General features: G+C 43.0%; 1 protein-coding gene across 1 annotated transcript in view; it reads left to right on the top strand.

Moving 5' to 3' along the window:
• The window catches only part of oca2 (oculocutaneous albinism II), a 315,932-nt gene extending 292,732 nt beyond the window's left edge, over positions 1–23,200 (top strand). Inside the window, exon 24 of the mRNA XM_060918405.1 lies at positions 22,477–23,200. Coding sequence (XP_060774388.1) covers positions 22,477–22,564 — 88 coding nt within the window. The 3' untranslated portion in view covers positions 22,565–23,200. The remainder of the gene's footprint in view (positions 1–22,476) is intronic.
• The last annotated feature ends 931 nt before the right edge of the window (positions 23,201–24,131 follow it).

Genomic DNA, 24,131 nt, shown 5'->3' with positions numbered 1-24,131 from the left:
AGATTCTCTTTCAGTGATGCTGCCAAGCCACTTTGGCGCTCACTGTTGGCCGTGTGTGTGTGCACGCTAACCACTGCCATGTAGGACAATGCTGGCCATCCAAACTTGAACCATCTGGGGCCTTGCCGCTAAAGAGCAGTGAGCGAGGGATGGTGGAGATAATCCAAGCTTCTCAATCACACCATCCACCATTTAATTACCGTGCAGCAGCTAACGTTCCTCTGTGTATCTCATGGCACTGAGACTGACATCATCACTCCAAGATTAATCTCGATCTCATTGTCTCCTTCTCTCAGTCTGGAGGAATATGGGATAAGAAAAGTCTTTAATAAGATATTCCTGAAAGTGCTGTTCAACTGCTGATCTCCTGGTGTTTCCACACACAACAGTCTCTAGAGTTTACACGGAATCTCATCTCTCATCTCATTATCTGTAGCCGCTTTATCCTTCTACAGGGTCGCAGGCAAGCTGGAGCCTATCCCAGCTGACTACGGGCGAAAGGCGGGGTACACCCTGGACAAGTCGCCAGGTCATCACAGGGCTGACACATAGACACAGACAACCATTCACACTCACATTCACACCTACGCTCAATTTAGAGTCACCAGTTAACCTAACCTGCATGTCTTTGGACTGTGGGGGAAACCGGAGCACCCGGAGGAAACCCACGTGGACACGGGGAGAACATGCAAACTCCACACAGAAAGGCCCTCGCCGGCCACGGGGCTCGAACCCGGACCTTCTTGCTGTGAGGCAACAGCGCTAACCGTTACACCACCGTGCCGCCGAGTTTACACAGAATGGTGCGGAAAACAAAAAACAGCAAGTGAGTGAGTGACAGTTCTGTGGGTGGAAAAAGTGCCTTGTTGATAAGAGAGAGTCAGAGGGAAATGGACAGATTGGTTTGAACTTTTTTGCCAGGAAGGATATAGTAACTCATATAATCACTCTTTACAACTGTGGTGAGCAGAAAAGCATCTCAGCATGCAACAGAAAACACAAGAACACACTGGATTCCACTCCTGCAGCCAAGAACAGGGATCTTAGAATCAAGAACAAGTTCCTATTGAAGTGGCCGGTGAGTGCACATGAACAGTATATCCAGTGATGGAAGGATGGAAATGAAGCAGAAGGAGGGAGGAAAGGAAGTGGGAAGTGAAAAAAGAAGGAAAGGAAGGGAGTCATGAAAGAACAGATGAGAAGAAAGGAAGGAAAAGAATGAAAGGAACAAAAGGGAATGAAACTAAACTGAAAACATAAAGTAATAATAATGAAAGAAAGAAATAAAAAAGGGGCGGCATGGTGGTGTAGTGGTTAGCGCTGTCGCCTCACAGCAAGAAGGTCCGGGTTCGAGCCCCATGGCCGGCGAGGGCCTTTCTGTGCGGAGTTTGCATGTTCTCCCCGTGTCTGCGTGGGTTTCCTCCGGGTGCTCCGGTTTCCCCCACAGTCCAAAGACATGCAGGTTAGGTTAACTGGTGACTCTAAATTGACCGTAGGTGTGAATGTGAGTGTGAATGGTTGTCTGTGTCTATGTGTCAGCCCTGTGATGACCTGGCGACTTGTCCAGGGTGTACCCCGCCTTTCGCCCGTAGTCAGCTGGGATAGGCTCCAGCTCGCCTGCGACCCTGTAGAACAGGATAAAGCGGCTACAGATAATGAGATTAGATGAGATGAGGTGAAATAAAAAAGAATGAAAGAAGTGCAACTGCATTAGCAATAACAATGTTGTGCACAGCTGCTAACTTCCCACAGGAATAATACAACAGCCAAAAACAAATTAGCACTAGGATCAATAAACACATCCTAAATGTTTAAATATAAACACAAACAAATGTGTTTCAGCTTGGAGTCGTTAAGGTTAGTGGTGTGAGGGATGGGGGGTTAGCGTAGCTTTTTTAATGATGTGATAGACAATCATACTAAATCGTACAATCACAGAAGTTTGTTCATTTTTCTCATTAGATCAAGTGAGTTTTTGTCTTTGAAACTCACACCAGTGTATTTATTTTTGCTAAACAGCTCAATATTGAATCTGTTTTTACTGCCAGTGGAAATTAGCATCCTGACCTGTCCTGATAGTCCACAACAACAACAACAACAGCAACAACAACAAAAACAACCTGTTTCATCTTTATTTCAAGCTTGTGTATCCCCCTGCTCTCTGCCTGATGGGGATCAAACATCTGGATTTTAAACTAGACCACCTTTGAGCCCAAGCCCTGGCCTGTGACTCAGTCAGGGACCACAAGCTGCTCATGGGGGAGTTTTGGGGAACAAGTGGAGGATGTTTTAGTTGAACATGACAGCGATGGTTAATTTCTATTTCTGTAGAGATCCATGTTGCAGGTTAGTGAGTGGCCAATCACCAACCTAATGATGATAATTCATCCATCGATGCAGCGTCTATCAGCGATGTCCGGGTAACCTGCCACTGATGCAGTGTCAATCAGCAATGTAACCAAACACTGATACAGCATCTATCAATGATGTAACCGAACACTGATCACTCACTCACTCACTCCAATCCCTGTCACGTTAGACAGTGGAGGACCCCACATCTGGCAGCTGCATGATGCCTCAGGCATCGCCTCTCGGCTTGACAAGCGAGCTGCTCCTCTGAGAAGGTCTTGCCTCTGCTTAGTTCATTACGCCACCTGTCTTTGTCTGATGCCACATTGTAGCACATTGCATTACAAATCCCAAAGCACTTGAAATCATCTTTCACACCACTTACATGGACACATGCTGTCTGACATCTCACCAAAAAGAAGCTGTTTAGGTATCCTTTGGTTGTCCATTCTAGATACATGGCCCAGCCACCGCAAACAATTAACACATAGTATGGTCTCGATGGTAGTAGACCTAGGTCTGGTAAGCACCTCGGTGTTGGGAACACGTTGTCACCACTTGACATTCATTATCCTCCTAAGAGATTGCTGGTGGAACTTCTCGAGCCTATGGGGTGTGAGTGGTGATGCTGGCCCAAGTGTCACTGGCATAAAGTAAGGTGGGAGAACAGTGGCTTTGTAAACTGCAAGTTTGGTAGTAATGGACAACCCAGAGTGCTCCCAGCACCTCCTAGGGATTTATATGTAGCAGCTGCACAAGATATTCTGTTGATCTCAGCATCCAAGGTGGCATCATCGGACACCATGCCACCCATGTAGGTGAACTTGTGGGCCTGCTTCAACTTATGGTCATTGATTTTGATGGGGGGGCAATCAGCATAATTGAAATGCAAAACTTCATTTCTGGACTTGCTGATTACACTACATTACAGGCATTTAGCAGACACTCTTATCCAGAGTGACATACAACATACCCAGAGCAGCCTGGGGAGCAGTTGGGCATTAGGTACCTTGCTCAATTAGTCCTGAGTACTGCAACTGGTGGTGATTCTCAGGTCCAGGAGGACTTGAGTATAGGGGAAAGTCACCATTGCTCCGAGATCCGCTCTGACCCAGAGTGGTCGCACCTGCCTGGGTTCCAGCTATGGGTTAAATAGTACATCACCAATAAGGTGCTGGCAGCAGGGCGTTTTTCGGTGCAATGTGGCAGATGAACCCAACAGGGTCAATGGCACACCACTAGATGGCATGCAGAAGAGCCACTCAAATGAGCAACAGATGGCATCACTTGGCAAGTCAGTTGTCACTGCGGGGGCAACTTCCATACCCGTCAGGTCTGTGGCACTTTTGTGCACCACATGGCATCTGGTCTGGAGGTCTAGGAGAGGAGAATAGCATACAAGAGCTCACAAGGCCAGGCATCCCATGGCAGCTAAGCTGGGCTATTCTGTTGCGGGGCTTGCGACCCATCTTTGTTTCTGCGCATCCTAATGAAGCAGTCATCATCGCTAGTGATGGACAGCTGACAACAGCCTTGCTCAAGGGCACTTCAGCCATCCCTGCTGGCCCAGGGAATCAAACTGGTGACCTTCTGGTCCCAAAGCTGCTTCTCTAAACTTTAGGCCATGGTTTCCCCCATGGCAAGTCCCCAGCTTTTGCATGCATGACTGACGGATGACATGGCTTTGGCTTTCTGTGGCTTTCCAAACACTGATATGCCTTTCAGAATAAACACAAAAGAAAGAAAGAAGTTCTTGATCTGTATCTCTGTAATATGCTTGAAATATCAGGCTACCAGGGCTTTACATTAGCACCCGCCCACCTGCCAAATGCGGGTAAAATTCGGCTTTGGCGGGTAATAACTTTAGTCCCACTAGCCACTTTGGCGGGTGGTTTATTCTGTGGTATGACAATATATTTTAATTGTAGTTTTCTCTGAAAGCATCGGATATCATAAACACATTGCAATGCAATATTATGCCCCTACAACTCCCATGAGCACCTGCATAAACATTCTGACAACATGTTAGAATTGTTTAGAACGTTTGTTAATGTCTCAGATAAAATCAATGATACAGTAACCTGTGGTTAATGAACGAAGCAACAAAGTTGCTGACGACTGACAAGCGTGCTATGTGGTGGCGTATAGCTGGAGTTTCAAACCCTGCTGCTCAGGGAAAAAGGGGCAGATATGATCAGGGCCAGAGGCAGGATTTTAAAATCACTGAGGTCCGTGATGCACAAAGCGCGTGCTGAAAATTTTTCGACATATTTAAATGAGAGGGGTGAATTACATGCCACACAAGAGATCTATTCCTGAAATTACTTTTAATGGTGTTTGAACTGAATATCATCAGTTCTGAAAAAAAAAATCATGTATGTGGCAAGAGTAAGAATAATTTAAGCTTGTTTAATGGTTTGATCTGGTCCAAGCAATGAGGACAAAAGATACCCTAACCATGTAGCCTATGGAACTAAGATACATTAACAATCTGGCATCCGTTACACCTACACACACACAAAAAAAAAAAAAAATTCTGGGAAAAAAATCAGTATACAGCACCATGTTTTAGGCAAAGTTATCCAAGGCAAACATAAGTTGAAACTTTCCACTCTATTGCTTTGGGTTATCGAATTATTTATTTTTAAAATCACAAACAAGGCAGGCTACGACTGCGCTGCTTCGAAAATGTAAATTGGACAGGTTGATGAAAGTGCGCTGATGGTTACCATGGAAACCCCGTGTCTCCTGCACTGCGTTCCTCCCCCGAGTCGCGCGCTCATTCGCTTTTGTGTTCTTAGTCTCAGAGCCGCGTGCACCAAACACACACAGAAGACAGAATCAACATTTAACATAATTAACAATGCACTTTTTACGGAGACATTTTAATGTTATTCTTTTTTTTTATCCAGTTGAATATTTAGCGTACAAATGTATTTTCAGCTCTTAAAAATGACCGAGGTCCGGACCGCAGGGGCCTCAGAGCTGGCTACAGCCATGGAGATGAACAAGACGCTAATAGGAAGATAAGACAGTTCAATGACAAATGGAAGTTCGGGCGAGATTGGCTAGTTCATAGCAAAACCGAAAATACCCTGTACTGCGAAGACTGTAGAAAGTCTGGCAAAGACAGGCACCAGTAATTTTAAACTCGAAACTATAAAAGACCACGAAAAGTCAAATGCACACATCGGTACTATAACATCAAAACAGGCGAAGACGGCTGGTCATTACAGGACAGCATTGCTTTCAAGTCCCTGGCTGTCATGAAGTCGGCTGAACTGGAGAGGATGGAGCTGCTGTTTAGAAACATTCACGCAATTGGAAAGAAGTTGATCCGCCCCAGCTATCAACTTATGGCCTGCTGGAAGCCTCAGGTCACGAAAAACATTTTTCATGGACCATTCAGACTCATCTGATGATGAATGTAATGAGGACATTTAATGTCTCTCTCTACACATGTTCACACACAAACTGTTAATAGATAATACACAATATACATAATAATAGTTGATAATGGGGCGGCACGGTGGTGTAGTGGTTAGCGCTGTCGCCTCACAGCAAGAAGGTCTGGGTTCGAGCCCCATGGCCGGCGAGGGCCTTTCTGTGTGGAGTTTGCATGTTCTCCCCGTGTCCGCGTGGGTTTCCTCCGGGTGCTCCGGTTTCCCCCACAGTCCAAAGACATGCAGGTTAGGTTAACTGGTGACTCTAAATTGAGCGTAGGTGTGAATGTGAGTGTGAATGGTTGTCTGTGTCTATGTGTCAGCCCTGTGATGACCTGGCGACTTGTCCAGGGTGTACCCCGCCTTTCACCCGTAGTCAGCTGGGATAGGCTCCAGCTCGCCTGCGACCCTGTAGAACAGGATAAAGCGGCTAGAGATAATGAGATGAATGAGATGCAATACTTGATAATACACATAATACTTGCATATCAAAGCATCAAATGTTTTTCAGTGATAAATATTTTGAATTGGACTTTTAATATTAGAATCAGTTCAGTTGTACTGAATGTTATTTTTCATATTATACAATATTTCATATTGTAAGGGGCTTGAATTTGAGTTCAATAAACAGAATACTCTGTTTATATTTTTGTCTGAACTGGTTGCATGTTTTCATATAGGGAGCGACCTTAACAGCACTGAATACCTGAGTGCTACTGTAGAGATACATTATACGCTGCCGTTCATAATTAAATCTAGATCTTCCAAACTTTAACATATCATGCTGAAGAAAAAACTGCGATTTCCTGGCAACAAAATTGTGGCTAGTGAAAAGGCTGAATGGCTAGTGACTCGGGAAAACCACTAGCCACAGTGGCCGGTGAGCAAAAAAGTTAATGTAAAGCCCTGCAGGCTACATATCAAAACCTTGGGGCTCAACTCTCTCTCTCTCTCTCTCTCTCTCTTGCTCTCCACTTTTTGAAATCACTCCATCCTATTTCAGCATATGCACTCTCCAGCACTCAGCCTCTCACTCCATTCTCTCTATTTGATGTCACTGCTTTTACCTTTTCACAGACGCTTCCTTCATCTTCAGTTCCATCTTCTCCCCGTCTGGGAATCTGTTTGCTGCAGCTAAATTGATGTCCAGCACCGTCAGTCTCGGCGTACAGCACACTTTCACAAACTCCATTACGCTTGACACTTTAAAACTCCATTCAGCTGAATTTCACATTCAGACCATGGAGCTGCACTTTATATTAGTAAATCTGATGTAAACAAAACAGACTTCATGAAAATTTCATGCAGTGAAATGGAAAGAGGAGCCACGAGGCTGAGGAATGTGGGCTGATGTACAGACTCTGGCAAATGATAAACAACCGCAATTCTTCTTTGTCATGGCTGCATATTAGAAATAATGTCTCCTGGATGCTGAATGAACTTTTAGGTACGGCTTCATGTTAGAACTCTGAATTTGGGTCTTTTACAGGGACGGACAAATCAGGCACCTACATTTTGTGTCCTGTGTGTGTATTTTCAGGAGTACTACCAGGGTTAATACGCATGTGTTTTACTGTCACTTTATGACATCTTCAATAACGCTATAAACCTAATCATGTGTTTTACTGTCAAACCTGATGAATGCAGCCTATAATATTGTGTCATTAATCCACTCTCCTGCTGATATCCATCCTCTAAACACCAATTTGTGCAACAAACTAGATTAATTGCACTGCAAAGCAAGTCCTGATAAAACATTTATTTTTCTACTCTTCAATCATAGCGTAAAACTGCTGTACTAATTGTGATGTTGACACTGTGGAGTGATTTCTTCATTCAGAGCCCAAGAACGCCTCAATATGACGGATCTCACACAGCCATTGACGTGTCTCATAAACAATGACAGATAGCAAATGCAGCATGGAGGTATTTATAACTATGTTGTCAGTCACTTCACGGTTGAGCACATTTTACATGTGATATGAGGACAGAACACGACAGCTCATAAGTGAAACGTTTGCTAAATTAGAAATTTTGTGAGAAGAAAATGCAACCCCAAATCACAAAAGGTTGGGACGGTATGGAAAATGCACATTAAAAAAATAAGAAAGCAGTGATTTCTAAATGTACTTTGACTTGTATTCCATTGTAGACAGAATGAACCCAAGATATTTCATGTTTTGTTGGTCAGCTTCATTTCATCTACAGCTGATAGAACCACATGGACTCGGGATGACTTTGGAAAACCTGCCACACATTCCAAAAAAGTTGGGACGGGGGAAATTTAGGGCTAGTAATGAGGTAAAACAATTAAATAATGATGTGATTTGAAACAGTTGATAACAACAGGTGATTGTAATCATGATTTGGTACAAAATCAGTATCCAGGAAAGGCTGAGTCTTTGAGGAGCGAAGATGGGCCAAGGATCTCCAGTTCAATGTTCCTCAAAGAAAGATAGGAAGGGATTTGGATATTTCACCCTCTATGGTGCATAATGCAGTGTCATTAAACGATTCAAGGAATCTTGAGGAATTTTGGTGCATAAAGGGTAAAGGGCTCAAGCCTAATCTGAACCCCTGTGATCTCCGATCCCTCACTGCATCAAGAACCATCATTCATCTACAACTGATAGAACCACATGGGCTCGGGATTACTTTGGAAAACCTTTATCAAGCTACAATACGGAGTTACATCCACAAACACCAGTTAAAACTTTACTGTGTATAAAGGAACCCTTGTGTTAACTGTGTCCAGAAGCGCTGTCGACTTCTCTGGGCTCAGAGACATCTGGGAACACAGTGGGAACATGTATTGTGGTCAGATGAATCAGTATTCCAGGTCTTTTTTGAAAGAAATGGACACTGTGTATTCTGAAGATGAAAAGGACCATCCAGACTGTTACCAGGAACAAGTCCAAAAGCCAGGGTGTGTCATGGTATGGGGTTGGGTCAGTGCCCTTGGCAAAGGTAACTTACACTTCTGTGATGGAGCATTAATGTGGAAAAGTCCACTGAGATTTTGGAGCAACATCTGCTGCCTTCAGGATGATGTTTTTTCCAGGGAGATTTCAACCGTTACTGTCTTGAGGGAGAAATGAACATTAAAATGGAGCTGATTTTACCTGCATTACAATTTCATTTTAGTTCATGTTGCATTATTCATTGTAGTTTTATTTAGTGTTCTTTTTATAATTGTTGTTTTTATTTTTATTTCAGTTAGCAAAATTGTACTTTCACTTCTAGCTTTAGTTTTAGTCTTAGTTTTCATTAAAAAAAAAAATCTGTGGCTTTGCAGTCAGATGAAAAGTGTTTATTACCATGAAATTAATTCGGAAGATTTATGGAAATAACCTGTGGCAAAATTACCTTAATTTATGTTATTTGGTAAATATATAATTAGTTTTAACTAGATTGAAACTGGGACTAAAGTCACAGTAATTTGCGCTAGCTGTTACAAACTGGGACGTCTGGTCACCGTACCCTATAGATCCAGAAGGGTAAGAGATCGAGAATGATGCTTAATGAGGGGAAAAAAAGCCCGTTTTTCATGGATCATTCCAGATCAGTGATCCAGATCAGCACCAAAAGTCAGAGCAGCGCAATTCAGCCCAGAGGTATTCTTCATGTGAAATCTGGTGATGATTGGTTGAAAACTGAGGGAGAAATAGCATCTTAAACACTAAGATAATAATAATAATAATAATAATAATAATAATAAAGTAGAAAGATCCTGTGTGAGAGTAACAATTTGCTCCAGCGCTGCTAGCACAAATTAATTAGGGATATAATTTACTACTTGAATGAACAGATTTTTATGTTGTGTTTATTAGACAATCACTTTAAATGTTTATTTTGGTCATAAAATCATCACATGAAGTTACTCGGAGTATTGACAAAGACCTTTTATGAGATTCTTTTCGAACTCATACTCGTCGTTACTTTGATGAGTCCTTTTATTTCTACTCGAGTCATTATGATTAATGATTATAAAGTAACAATCCTTTTACTTGAGTACAGTTCTTGCTGACTCGACCCTCCTGCGATCAGAATGCCACAGAATTAACAGAAAACTTTTCATTTCTTGCAAACCGAACAGAACAACCTCAGGGTTTTCATTTCTCTCCAACACACACTGAAATATTCAACACTTTTTTTTCTGTGCATGAAAAGTAAATGTTTGGCTTTTCACTGAGAGGTGTATATCATGTACACTGTTACAAGATCTCATCTCATTATCTGTAGCCGCTTTATCCTGTTCTACAGGGTCGCAGGCGAGCTGGAGCCTATCCCAGCTGACTACGGGCGAAAGGCGGGGTTCACCCTGGACAAGTCGCCAGGTCATCACAGGGCTGACACATAGACACAGACAACCATTCACACTCACATTCACACCTACGCTCAATTTAGAGTCACCAGTTAACCTAACCTGCATGTCTTTGGACTGTGGGGGAAACCGGAGCACCCGGAGGAAACCCACGCGGACACGGGGAGAACATGCAAACTCCGCACAGAAAGGCCTTTGCCGGCCCCAGGGCTCGAACCCGGACCTTCTTGCTGTGAGGCAACAGCGCTAACCACTACACCACTGTGCCGCCTCTGTTACAAGATATTGCTCAAAAATACAAATATTCTTTTCTTTAAAAAATAAAAACAACACATAATCCAATCAATGTATAAATAAGGAATGATTGACAGAGTGTGTTAAACTCTCTGATATTAAATGACACCCTGGAAGCCCCTTCCCTTCCCTTCCCTTCCCGTATATGATAAGGGATGAGTGGATACATCGTCATCATACGTATGGGCGCTGTGTGAGACGGCTGCCTCTCCAGTAGCTCTTTAGTTTTTAGCTCTTTAAACCTCTTTTTTTCCACCTTTTTTACTTTTCTGCTCTTCTTACGAAGACATAGTGTGTTTAACTATATAACATGGATATGTTTAACTTTAACACGCAACCAAGAGCCAGTTTTCTCACTTATTCAAGAGAGGAACTGCTGGCCCTGAAAACAATGGGACGAGCTGGGATACGACACCCCATCCCGGCTGAGCTGAGGAGGAAACCCAGGGGCTGCAAAGCTGGAGCTAAGCTAAAGGCTAGGTTAGTGGACAACTGGCGGTGCTACAAACCATCCATTCCCTCCATTATCATGGGGAATGTGAACTTGCTGCCGAATAAAGTCGACGAGCTTTCCGCTCTGAACAACCAGCGGATTTACCGGGAGAGCAGCTTATTTATCTTTACGGAGACATGGCTAACACACCTTGTACCCGATGCTAACATGGACCTGTGGGGATTCACTGCTGTGAGAGCTGACAGAGACACTAACACATGCGGGAAAAGCAAAGGTGGGGGACTCATCATTTATGTTAACAACCGCTGGTGTAACCCAGGACATATCTCCGTAAAGACAATTTTATGTTGCCTGGACTTGGAGCTGCTAGCCGTTAGGCTGCGGCCATATTATCTGCCGAAGGAGTTCAGTCACGTGATCACCATCTGTGTTTACATCCCTCCGAGGGCAGCCGCAGCCGCTGCATGTGAGAGGATTCACTCTGTCACAGCAAGGCTGCAGACACAGCACCCTGAGGCATTTATCATCATTTCTGGGGACTTTAATCACGCTACTTTGGACTCTACTTTGGCTGCTTTTTACCAGGCTGTGGATTGTCCAGCAAGGAACAACAGGACAATTGACTTGCTGTATGCTAATGTGAGGGATGCATACAGAGTCACACCCCTCCCCCCACTAGGGAAGTCTGACCACAACCTGGTTCTTCTACAGCCAAAGTACACCCCCCTGGTTCAAAGGCAGCCTGCAACAACTAGCTCCATCAGGAGGTGGTCCCCTGAAATGGAAGATGCCCTCAGAGACTGCTATGACATCACGGACTGGGATGTGCTGCTTAGCCCACACTGTGAGGACATAAAGGGGCTGACACACTGTCTGACAGATTACCTCAACTTCTGTGCAGACGTGGTCTCCCCCGCTAAGACTGTATGGTGTTACCCTAATAACAAGTCATGGGTAACACAAGAAGTCAAAGCTGTCTTCAACAGGAAGAAGGCCGCCTTCAGGAGCAGGGATAGGGAGGCGATGAAAACAGCACAGCAGGAGGTAAAACGCTGCATGAGGGAAGCTAAGGCCAGCTACAGGAGAAAGGTGGAGCAGAAGCTGAAGGAGAACAGCATGAGGGAGGTCTGGGAAGGTATGAAAACCATCACAGGCCACGATACAAAGACCAGAGTCGTTGAGGGGACAGTGGAGAGAGTGAACGAGTTGAATGACTTCTTCAATCGGTTCAACCAGCCCACATCCCCCCCACCCTCTCCCTCACTGCAGCCATCTCTCCTTCTTCCCTCAACACACCTCCCCCCAGTCATCACAGCAGCCACCTCCTCCCCCTCCTCAACACAGACTCCTCCATGCATTACTGCAGACCAGGTCAGAGGTCAACTGAGGAAGCTTCACTCCAGGAAAGCAGCAGGCCTGGACAAGGTGTGTCCATGACTACTGAAGACCTGCGCTGCTGAACTGGGTGAACCACTCCAACGCATCTTCAACCTCAGCCTGCAGCTGGGGAGAGTGCCAACCCTCTGGAAGACATCATGTATCGTTCCAGTTCCCAAAAAGAATCGGCCCAGCGAGCTGAATGACTTCCGACCGGTGGCGCTCACTTCACATCTGATGAAGACGTTGGAGCGGCTCTTCCTCAGCCTCCTCAGACCCCAGGTACAACATGCCCAGGACTGTCTGCAGTTTGCGTACCGGGCAGGTGTTGGTGTGGAAGACGCCATCCTCTACCTGCTACACCAAGCCCACTCGCATCTGGATAAGGGAAATGGCACAGTGAGGATCCTCTTCTTGGACTTCTCGAGTGCCTTCAACACCATCCAGCCCCTACTGCTTCAGGACAAACTGAACAGGATGCGAGTGGACCCCTGCCTGGTCACCTGGATCTCCAGCTACCTCACTGACAGGCCGCAGTATGTCAGGCTGAAGGACATCACATCTGACACTGTAATTAGCAGCACTGGAGCACTCCAGGGCACGGTGCTGGCCCCTCTTCTCTTCACCCTGTACACCGCGGACTTCTGCTACAACTCGGAGCTGTGTCACATTCAGAAGTTTGCCGATGACACAGCCATCGTTGGGTGTATCAGTGACGACAGAGAGGAGGAGTATAGGAGCCTGGTGAGGGACTTTGCTGTGTGGTGCAACAGGAACCATCTGCAGCTCAACACCTCGAAGACCAAGGAGCTGGTCATTGACTTTGGGAGGTCCAGACCAAGGTCATGACCAGTTCTGACCGAGGGAGTCGAGGTGGAGGCTATGAATTCCTACAAGTACCTCGGGCTGTGGCTGGACAGCAAGCTGGACTGGACTTGCAACACCAATCACTTATACAGGAAGGGACAGAGCAGGCTATACTTCCTTAGGAGGCTGCGGTCCTTTAACATCTGCAGGAAACTCCTGTGGATGTTCTATCAGTCTGTGATCGCCAGTGTCCTGTTTTACACCGTGGTGTGCTGGGGGGGGGCAGCACATCCAAGAAGGACACATCCAGGCTGGACAAACTGATCAGGCGGGCTGGCTCTGTGGTCAGCATGAAGCTGGACTCTGTGGTGACGGTGGCAGAGAAGAGGACTATGGACAAACTATTGAACATCATGGACGATGCCAGTCACCCTCTGCACACCGTCATCAGCAACCAGAGGAGCCTGTTCAGTGACAGAATGCTCCTTCCCAAGTGCAGGACGAACAGACTAAAAAACTCCTTTGTCCCTCACGCCATCAAACTGTACAACTCCTCTCTGGGGGGCAGGAGGGGTAACAGGAGGACAGAGGACGGGAAGGAGCAGTAGCCTAGCCTAACAATAAGCAATACCGGACAATGTGCAATATAAAGTGCAATATCTTTCCTGCTTCCCCCCCCCCCACACACACACCATATCTTATTCTTTTATACTTGTACATGTAAATACTTAATTTATTTTAATTTATCTAGAAGTTTTCTCTATTTATTTTCTCTGTTTATCTGTAATGATGCTGCTGGAATCTTAATTTCCCTGAGGGAACCCTCCCAGAGGGATCAATAAAGTTTTATCTAATCTAATCTAATCTAATCTAATCTAATCTAATCTAATCTAATCATCGAGTTTTATCCTATATATATATATATATATATATATATATATATATATATATATACCTAAGTCAAATCCATCAGTGTGTATTTGACTTCCGTGTCCAATGTTATCTATTAGGATAGATTGCTTCAAAAGATTAAACATGCGAGAAAATGGTGGCTGTGTGGAAACTAAGGCTCGAAGGCACAAGCGATTTGTGAAAAAGCTTTATTGAAAATGTACCGTGTGTCCCAACGTCTCTTTGTGGTTCTAATTCCCCTGACATTTCCCACCTGAGACATTTATTAATTGACACCACACAGCCCAGCCGGGGATTCATTAACACATGGGTTCTTCAGTCGTCATTCCGGTCCTTTGTGTGGAAGTTAGCGGACAGTCTGTGGTGAACTCCAGGACACAAAGACGTTAAGTGATTATGACTGAAAGCATCCATTAAACAACCTTGTCATAATTATACTCATGAACCCTGTCAGTGGAAGGAGATTTCCACCAGCGAGCGGATAAAAGGCTGTCTCTGGAAATGGACGGCCATTAAGCAGAGCATGAAAGCAGTGTACATCAAACGGAAGAACATCTCCTCGAGCCTGGGTTATGTTTCCTTCAGAACACATTTCTTCAAAAACGCTGGAGTAAAAGGATGTGCCACTCAGAAGCCCTTGCCATGACAAGACGACTGATTCAACAAGTACGCTGCTATGTAGCTCTTGTAGCACTTAAAAATTGAACTTGGCTGAATTTTCGCTGTTCAAAACGCATCGTAACCCATCTCAGGTAACATTCTGAATTTTTAACAAATGTTTCATATCCAAATTCTGTTCTTAAACAATGAAGAGGGTTAGCATAGAATTAGCAAATACGCACATTTTGGTTGACTAGCATCCATGCTAATGTCATGAGATAAGGACATTAATGACATTCAAATGAGTTACTTAAAAATCTATATGTATATGTTAAATTACAAACAATGATTTACAAAAGGTAACTTTTATTATTTATACTTTCAATGAGAGAACTTTTCTTCTTCCTGGGATCTTCATGAAATTCAGATGATGCAACTTACTGAAAATGATACACACATTTCATAGGGGTGAATATGTCCAGGTAACAGGGTTGAGAGAAAATTAAAAGCACATTTTAAAACTATTTTAATGAGGCCTGGGCGGCACGGTGGTGTAGTGGTTAGCGCTGTCGCCTCACAGCAAGAAGGTCCGGGTTCGAGCCCCGTGGCCGGCGAGGGCCTTTCTGTGTGGAGTTTGCATGTTCTCCCCGTGTCCGCGTGGGTTTCCTCCGGGTGCTCCGGTTTCCCCCACAGTCCAAAGACATGCAGGTTAGGTTAACTGGTGACTCTAAATTGAGCGTAGGTGTGAATGTGAGTGTGAATGGTTGTCTGTGTCTATGTGTCAGCCCTGTGATGACCTGGTGACTTGTCCAGGGTGAACCCCGCCTTTCGCCCGTAGTCAGCTGGGATAGGATCCAGCTTGCCTGCGACCCTGCACAGGATAAGCAGCTACGGTACAGATAATGGATGAATGGATAAAAAATGTTCTGTTTCTCAAAATCCAGTGAATGTGGATAGAATAAAACAGTTATTCCACTCAATCTCGGTGCTACATGCGTCATCGGCTATCAACTCATGTACGACTCGATTTTGTGGAATAGTTGTTAATTATTATCATCATAATTTTTTTTTCATGCAGAATCTCAGCCCATGTCTTTAAATCTTCATTTCTCTTGAATCATATCATGACGTGATGACAACATAATGATGAAATCCTGGAATTCTTTTGGCTACTGGTGTTATATTTATTATCCATTTTCACAAAATGACTTCAGGACATGAACACTGACCACATGACACAGATTACTGATTCATGCAGCTTCATTAGAGACCAGCATTATCATTATTGATTCCCCCAGAAGCAGATAAAATGCCAAAGGATGAGGTTATGACTCAATGTGTAGTCAGACACCTAATGAAACACAGGATGCACTTTTGTAACTGACTCTGTGCTCATCACTATACACTCACTTTTTGGGACACTTTAATATGAACTCATTGTTGATTCTAAGATCCCTGTTCTTGGCTGCAGGAGTGGAACCCAATGTGTTCTTCTGTTTTCTGCTCACCACGGTTGTAAAGAGTGATTATCTCATCTCATCTCGTCTCATTATCTGTAGCCGCTTTATCCTGTTCTACAGGGTCGCAGGCGAGCTGGAGCCTATCCCAGCTGACTACGGGCGAAAGGCGGGGTACACCCTGGACAAGTCGCCAGGTCATCACAGGGCTGACACATAGACACAGACAACCATTCACACTCACATTCACACCTACGCTCAATTTAGAGTCACCAGTTAACCTAACCTGCATGTCTTTGGACTGTGGGGGAAACCGGAGCACCCGGAGGAAACCCACGCGGACACGGGGAGAACATGCAAACTCCACACAGAAAGGCCCTCGCTGGCCACGGGGCTCGAACCCGGACCTTCTTGCTGTGAGGCGACAGCGCTAACCACTACACCACCGTGCCACCCAAGAATGATTATATGAGTTACTATATCCTTCCAATTTTCCTCCGACCCTCTTTTATCAACAAGGTGTTTTGTTTCCACCCACAGAACTGTCATTCACTCACTCAATGTTTTTTGTTTTTCGCAACATTCTGTGTAGAGACTGTTGTGTGTGAAAACCCCAGGAGATCAGCAGTGTCTGAAATACTCAAACCAGCAGTCCATCTGGCTCAAACCAACACCCTTGCGACTGTGAAAGAAAGTCACACTTCACTTTGAGATCGCAATTTTTCCCATTCTGATGTTTGAACATTGTAAACATTTAACTGAAGCTCTTGATTTGTATCTGCGTGACTTTATGCTATCAAGGGATCGGCTGATTAGAGAACTGCATCCAACAGCTTCAGGTGGATGGATGGGTGTTCCTAATAAAGTGTCCAGAGTGTTCTGATCTCGGTGTGTAATATCCAGTTTGAGATCATATCTCGAGACATTATGGAAGGAATAAAACTTTGGCACATGCTGTTAGAGGAAAATAATCAGCTGGGTGATGTGGTACGCCAACGCTATAGTTCCTACAATGCTGATAATTACAGTTTTTAGCTTTGCTGATGAACACCATGAATTTCATTTATTTTATCCATTTATAGTTACATTTAATGTTGAGGAAATGTGTCCGTGAAATAAATTCGATCCTGATTGGCTGTGAATGGCCACAAGCATTATCTTTTAATGATTTTACCATTAAGTTTATGGCTTTAAATAAAAATTCAAATGGGTTATTTTTTGTTTTATCGCAGCTGTTCATGTTAAACAGACGAGATGTCTATGTTGAATTTGTCGCAAACAGAATAAATGCATGCTTCTCTGTCCATTCTATTTAAATTTTATTTTCTCCTTTTTTTGTTAAAGTCCAGAATGATAAATTGAAAAATCTGTCAAAGTCTGTGAAACTTTCCTTAATCTCACATGCGATTCGATAAACTGCAACAGAGGTTCAGTGTCTAAACAACAACCATTTTTAACATACACTATATGGACAAAAGTTTGTGCACCCCAACAATCACACTTGTATTTGCTTGTTGAATGTCCCTTTCTGGGCGGCACGGTGGTGTAGTGGTTAGCGCTGTCGCCTCACAGCAAGAAGGTCCGGGTTCGAGCCCCGTGGCCGGCGAGGGCCTTTCTGTGCGGAGTTTGCATGTTCTCCCTGTGTCCGCGTGGGTTTCCTCCGGGTGCTCCGGTTTCCCCCACAGTCCAAAGACATGCAGGTTAGGTTAACTGGTGACTCTAAATTGAGCGTAGGTGTGAATGTGAGTGTGAATGGTTGTCTGTGTCTATGTGTCAGCCCTGTGATGACCTGGCGACTTGTCCAGGGTGAACCCCGCCTTTCGCCCATAGTCAGCTGGGATAGGCTCCAGCTTGCCTGCGACCCTGTAGAACAGGATAAAGCGGCTAGAGATAATGAGATGAGATGAGATGTCCCTTTCTAGATTCTCTCCCCGTTTGCTGTTAGAATGAGCTCCACTCTTCTGAGAAGGCTGTCCACTATATTTAGGGACGTGGCTATATGGTCACACATTCCACAAGAGCGTTAGCGAGATCAGGGACTGATGTTGGGTGAGGAGGCCTGCTGTGGTCTTCAGTGGAATTGACTTTCGTCAGGGCTCTATCTTCATGGCGCTCGCTTTGTGCACAGGTGCATCATCATGCTGGAGAAAGGTTGGAGCGTCTTAGATCCAGTGAAGGGAAACTGTTACTCTACAATATACAAAGACGTTCTGTATGATTGCGTGTGGCAACAGTTTGGGGAAAAAAGAACCATGTATGGCTGTGATGATCAGGTGTCCATATACTTTTGGCTGCATAGTCTAAATTTGGTTGTTATAATATTTATGTGGGACTGTTTCACTCCGAGCGATGTGTCCTTCAGGGAATGAACCGACTCTTTGAGTCAGCTCTTTTAGATCAATTTTAAATTTAAAAAGCAAACGATCTGCATCTCAGCACAACTGGATGAAGATAAGAACTTTTCGTCCAGTTATCATTGTGATTGGTTTGGGAATTGCTCGACTCAATCATTTAAAGGTGGAGAAGTTTGACAAGGAAAAGCACTCAAGAAGAACTGACCATTGAATTTGCCATGAAGTGGTCTTCTCTGGATGATAAATGACCTGGATTAATGCTACCGTGTATTCGCAAGCCCTCCTACTTGCCACTGAATGTGTTTAGATGGCAAGTGTCGTGGAAGTCTGCACCTCAAAAATAGCAAAATATATACTTACATGGAAGAAGTTGCCTTAAATGCTTTTATTGTACAGAACCAATACAAGCGTGAGTGAACCCCAGAAATACAGCTCTACGTTTCCTCCATTATTTTTTAAGTTGAGTCACTTTTTTGGGAGACCTGCCCTGGGACCACCCCAGGACCACCCCAAACCAAAAACAGGCAGCTCCTATTAAAATCATTGTAAAATGACTTTCTTTATTTGAAACACAGACTTCTGATTGGCTAAAACATTCCCTGCTATTTTTCAAAAAAGAACAGACATGCTAGAGTTTTGGTTAAAAACTCTGCTGTGCAGAATTATAACACAAGAGTAAAGAACAATGTTCATATCATGAAAACAAACTCAGAATCAGGACACAGGACTTTTGCTTTTCTTTTTCAGCTGCCATGTTGTTTAATTCTCTGCATAACTATGTTAAAAACTCTGAGACTACTAAAATTTAAAATTAACTATTGGAAACACTTTTCTGGTATTTAGATACAAATTGTATTCATTATTAATCATAATAATATGTTTGTCTCACTATATGGTGTATATATATATATATATATATATATATATATATATATATATATATATATATATATATATATATATATATTTTATGAATTTAATAATGTAGATATAGATTATTAGCACAAGTTTATACACGTCTCCAATGGAAACCAGCATCAGCTGAGTGGATCTTGTGTTTAATAAAGTTATCTATTTAGCATTTCTCATATGGCCTTCTAAGGGTTTTACTATTTAATGACGAGTCTGTGTTTGTCACGCGAAACGCCTTTACAGTGATAATCAGCGGGGAAGAACACAAGATGAGGTCCTCAAAACATTTAAACTCAGTGTACTTAAGCTCAGCTTAAGGAGCTTAATGTCAGAATAATTCCCAAGTGTATCTGGCATGGATTTTGGGGGGGGGGCTGCTCCTGGTGCCTCCCCCCTGTCCAAAAAAAAAAAAAAAGGTTTTAGTATTGCAGATACCAAGATATGCCCACCATTTTTATTTAATTAATAAGGTTTAAAACAAATAAACAAAATAAATAGTTATGTGGAATTGAGCTGAAGAGTTTATGGTATAAATTTATATTTAATTGTGGGTCCTAGCTTAGGTTTTTCGCTCATGACACAAAAGCGAGCTGGGTAAGTCCTGTTGGATTTGAACAGGGTGCCGGAATTTCATGCATTGACATAATAACAGTGTGGGAAATAAGGCCGGACCGGCGGACGCTGACCGGTAATTTTTGCATTTGCCCGCCTGTATTTCAGAAGCATTAAACCGGATGGCCCATGAAAAATTGTCAAGATATGGGTCTAATCTACTTCTAATTTTCTTCCAAATGTTACACTGGGTGAATATATTATGTCATAACACGGCCTGTGATTGGCTGATCACGGATGCTCTCGATAAATGACAAGTCGCCTCTCATCAGCGAGTAGGACCGCATTCTGGCCTCACACCACGCCACGCTGTTATCAGCTGGGTAGATTTACCACTAACGGTAAAAGAAAATAGACTGTTACAGGTTTTGGACCCTGACAAAGTGTTTTTTCCATTGTATTTTAACTCTCTGGCGTCGAGAGCTTCACCGGCGAAGCTCAGCAGGTTTAGAATGAGTAGGCCATAGATTCAGATAAATATCTTCACCAGTTTTTATCATACAAGCATGCTAAACATATTGACAGAAACTTTATACTTTACACTTTCCTCTGTGCCCACTGCCAAATATTATACTTTGTTTAAATTGCCTAAATTAGATGAAACATAAAACTTGTCCCCTTACTCGGTCCCACCAGAGTCGGAGCTCTGAGCGCCCACTTACACAGTCATAAAAGACTGTTCCCATGGTAACGGCATGATCATCACTTTCAGTCTTTTGGTTTCGATTGGTGTCTCTTTCACGGTGTTTTCTTCTATTTTCTAAGCTCTAGTGCAGCAGATTTTAGTCTGAATGCCAAATGATATGACCGTGTCTAGTTCTGAGACATCTTAAAAGTCATTTTCTTACAAAGTTACTTGGAATCTCGTCCTCAAAATTTTAACTATTATGTAAGAAGAGTTGTATTGTTAATTACTAAATTTATTATAGACTTATTATAAACAGCATAAAAATAGTCATTGTTGACATAAAGTTTCACGAGTGTTATTATAGTACTGATATACCGTACGAGTCCCAGTAAGCTGTAACCAACTGGAACATCCTTGGGCCCCCCAGACTTTTCTCTAGACCTGGAACTGACCTGTGTGTGCGACTGTTTTCTTGAGTAGAACTTTAAGCATGTTTTTCTTGAATCTTCTGACATTTTCTTGTAAATTATATTCAATTTGTAGTGTAATGAGCAACTAATATCGAGTGTAATTTGGCCTTTGAAGATCACAGAAATGCGCCTGGAAATAGCTGAGAAGCATCTCCAGGCATCTAAAGCCCTTCAGCTTCCGGGGCCGCATTGTTCCAGGCCTTTGGCCCGTCATTCAGACAGACTGAAATTTGGATGGACAGAGAACTTTTCAGACTTTTCTGTCCTGTGACAGTCTGCTTAAAATTCCCCAGGAGCTCAGATTGCAGTTGCTAAAACAGTAATAATTTATTGATAGAAGGTGTTTTGTGGTCAGTGTCCTACGTGCATTAATAAAATGGTTTTGAAAGTTCCTACTTTTAAATCTTTTTAATACAGTAATTTTCTTTCAGAGATTTCATTTACAACATGTCTCTGACAGCTTAAAATGTACCTCTGGGCATTTAAAAGCTGCAGAGTTTCCAGGGGACTCTGGTGGACCCCGGACCCCTGGCCTTACTTGGTTGAACCCCCCCCCCCCCCCCCCTTCCCATTTTCCTGGATCCACCCCTGCATATCAATCATAAATTCATGCTAATTCACCATGCTCTCAAAAATAAATAAATAAATAAACAAATAAATAAATGTTGCAAGCTAATCTAGTCAACAATGGATCTTCACATCTTTTGGTGCCTCCAGAGACTGAAAGTCTACAGGAATCCCAACACGTTCTGAAGCGCTAACCCAAAAGCTGGAGACAAAATTCTCTCACATAAGCAGGAACAAGTTATGCCCAGAACAAGATGTTCTGGAACAAGATACACTGCCTCGCAAATTGCCCCCATTGGTGTCAAACTGTTCCAGAACAAATCAAGTCAAGTCAAGTTTATTTGTACAGCGCTTTTAACAATAAACATTGTCGCAAAGCAGCTTTACAGAATTTGAAAGACTTAAAACATGAGCTAATTTTATCCCTAATCTATCCCCAATGAGCAAGCCTGTGGCGACGGTGGCAAGGAAAAACTCCCTCAGACGACATGAGGAAGAAACCTCGAGAGGAACCAGACTCAAAAGGGAACCCATCCTCATTTGGGCAACAACAGACAGCATGACTATAACATTAACAGTTTTAACATGAAGTCAGTTTCGTTGATGTTATAAACTCTTCATTGATGGAAACTTGAGTGCAAAACTGTTCATGATAACTGCAGTCCTAAAGTTAGCAAGTCAGCTGTAGTCCTCAGCCATAAAAGTGTTACTGTAGGAGTCCAGAGCGTCCTCCAGGTATAACCCTCAACTGTCCTCATGGGGCCGTCCTCCACAGGAGCGATGCGAATCATGTTTTGATGGGCAGTTACGCTGGGGCAACTTGCTCTGGTGCAAGTGCCCGTATAAAAGCAGCTTTATACAACAGTATATACATGAATCTACAGCATGATTACTGACTGGATGTTCTGTTTTCCAGGTTGGGCTTCCCCATGATGATGATGACCTGTACGATAGGCATGTGCTACCTGCTGGCAACTCAAATAGGACTGGGCTGGAACATCTAAATCTGCGTAACACTACAATTCTGGACACTGATGATGATGATGATGATGATGATGATGATGATGATGATGATGATGAAATATTCCAGTCCATACTGTGAAAGCCCAGTGCATCATGCTGCAAAGATGTGATCAATCATTGGAACAAGGGAACACCTCCTGCGGTGTTTTTCCACTATTTTATGGTGCTATTGCCATCTTTAAAGAGATTGTCATCTCTTTAGTAGGAGGAATTTTGGTATGTTTGTTTACGTAGTAACACTTTGCTTGAGCCCTGCCCATCTTTTTTTTTTTGGTTGTGATGAGAAACAGTAGTAACTATATACAGTATAGCGTCTAATGCTAATTAGTCAAATGCAAAGGAAAAAAATACATATAAAACACTAATGAGTGAATATCGGTGGCTTGATTTATATGCAAGGTGTTCATACTCACAAATTAACCATACTAGCTACATGCACTCACCGCTCGCTAGTCTTAAACCGACATAACCATGTCATAAACATGCCATAGCAGATGGATATGTCCAGTGACATGTTATCACTACGATTAAACATTATCATGTGATGTATTTTCAAAAGTATCAGCCATGGCAGAAGGGTTTCTTTTATCACACCAGAATGAATTATTTTGCTATAACAGTGTGTCCTGAAGTATTTTATTATTAACTCTTATCTCACAGCAATTACCAGCAGTTCATTTTTTAATGTATTAACACTATATCTTACATTTCACTTCTTTTAATCCATTTATAGTTACAAGTTGCTGTGTAATGTTTGTAGAACGTCTGTGAACAAAGTTAGTTCCTATTCTAGCTTGTTATAGTAGCTATAAACAGTAGTTCCCTGACCAGCCTCTTTTTTCCCCTCACTTTCATCACATTACCAAGAAATCGCAATGCGTAAACTCCTCGGTCCTGGAGATGTCAGAAACATTACAGCTTTTCTTCTGACTGTAACAGAATGCTCACACTGGAGACTCCTTCCTTTTGAAATGTTAGAAATCATTGCTATGGTGAAGCCGTGATGTCCCCGTGAACGCACAACGCATCACTATACACAACGGATGTGTTAATATAAACCTGTGAATTCTAGCTCCACTGATGTCAGAGAAAATTAATCAACATCTTCTGACCAATGAGAATCCAGAACTGATTTGAAATACAGTACTGTGCAAAAGTCTTCGCCCCCCATTTTTTCATACAAACTTTTATCGCTTTCTATTTTATGGTGTCTACAGTCATTATTGAGTCAAAACATTACAAAAATATTTTAGAGTTCCAAACAGTCTTTTTTTTCCAGCACAAAATTAAACATTACCAAAAAAAAAGAAAAAAGTTTGTACCTGAGCAGCGTATTCCATTAGAGAGCACTTTTTAGATTAAAAAAGAAAGCATAATGAAGGCTGCTGGGTTTTGGTGTAAAATGAAGAAGTGAGTGTGACAGTCAAAGTGTCCAGAAGAACTGCGGCTGGTTCTGTAAGATGCTCAGGAAAACCTACAGATCATTTCCGCATAAAACTGCACTCACTGGACCTGAGACGGATATTTTATTTTTAAAGCAAAGGGTCG

Source organism: Neoarius graeffei, chromosome 4 (genome assembly GCF_027579695.1).
Source record: "Neoarius graeffei isolate fNeoGra1 chromosome 4, fNeoGra1.pri, whole genome shotgun sequence".
Classification (NCBI taxonomy): domain Eukaryota; kingdom Metazoa; phylum Chordata; class Actinopteri; order Siluriformes; family Ariidae; genus Neoarius; species Neoarius graeffei.
The sequence above is the reverse complement of the archived record's forward strand: the minus strand, read 5'-3'. Positions and strand labels throughout refer to the sequence as shown.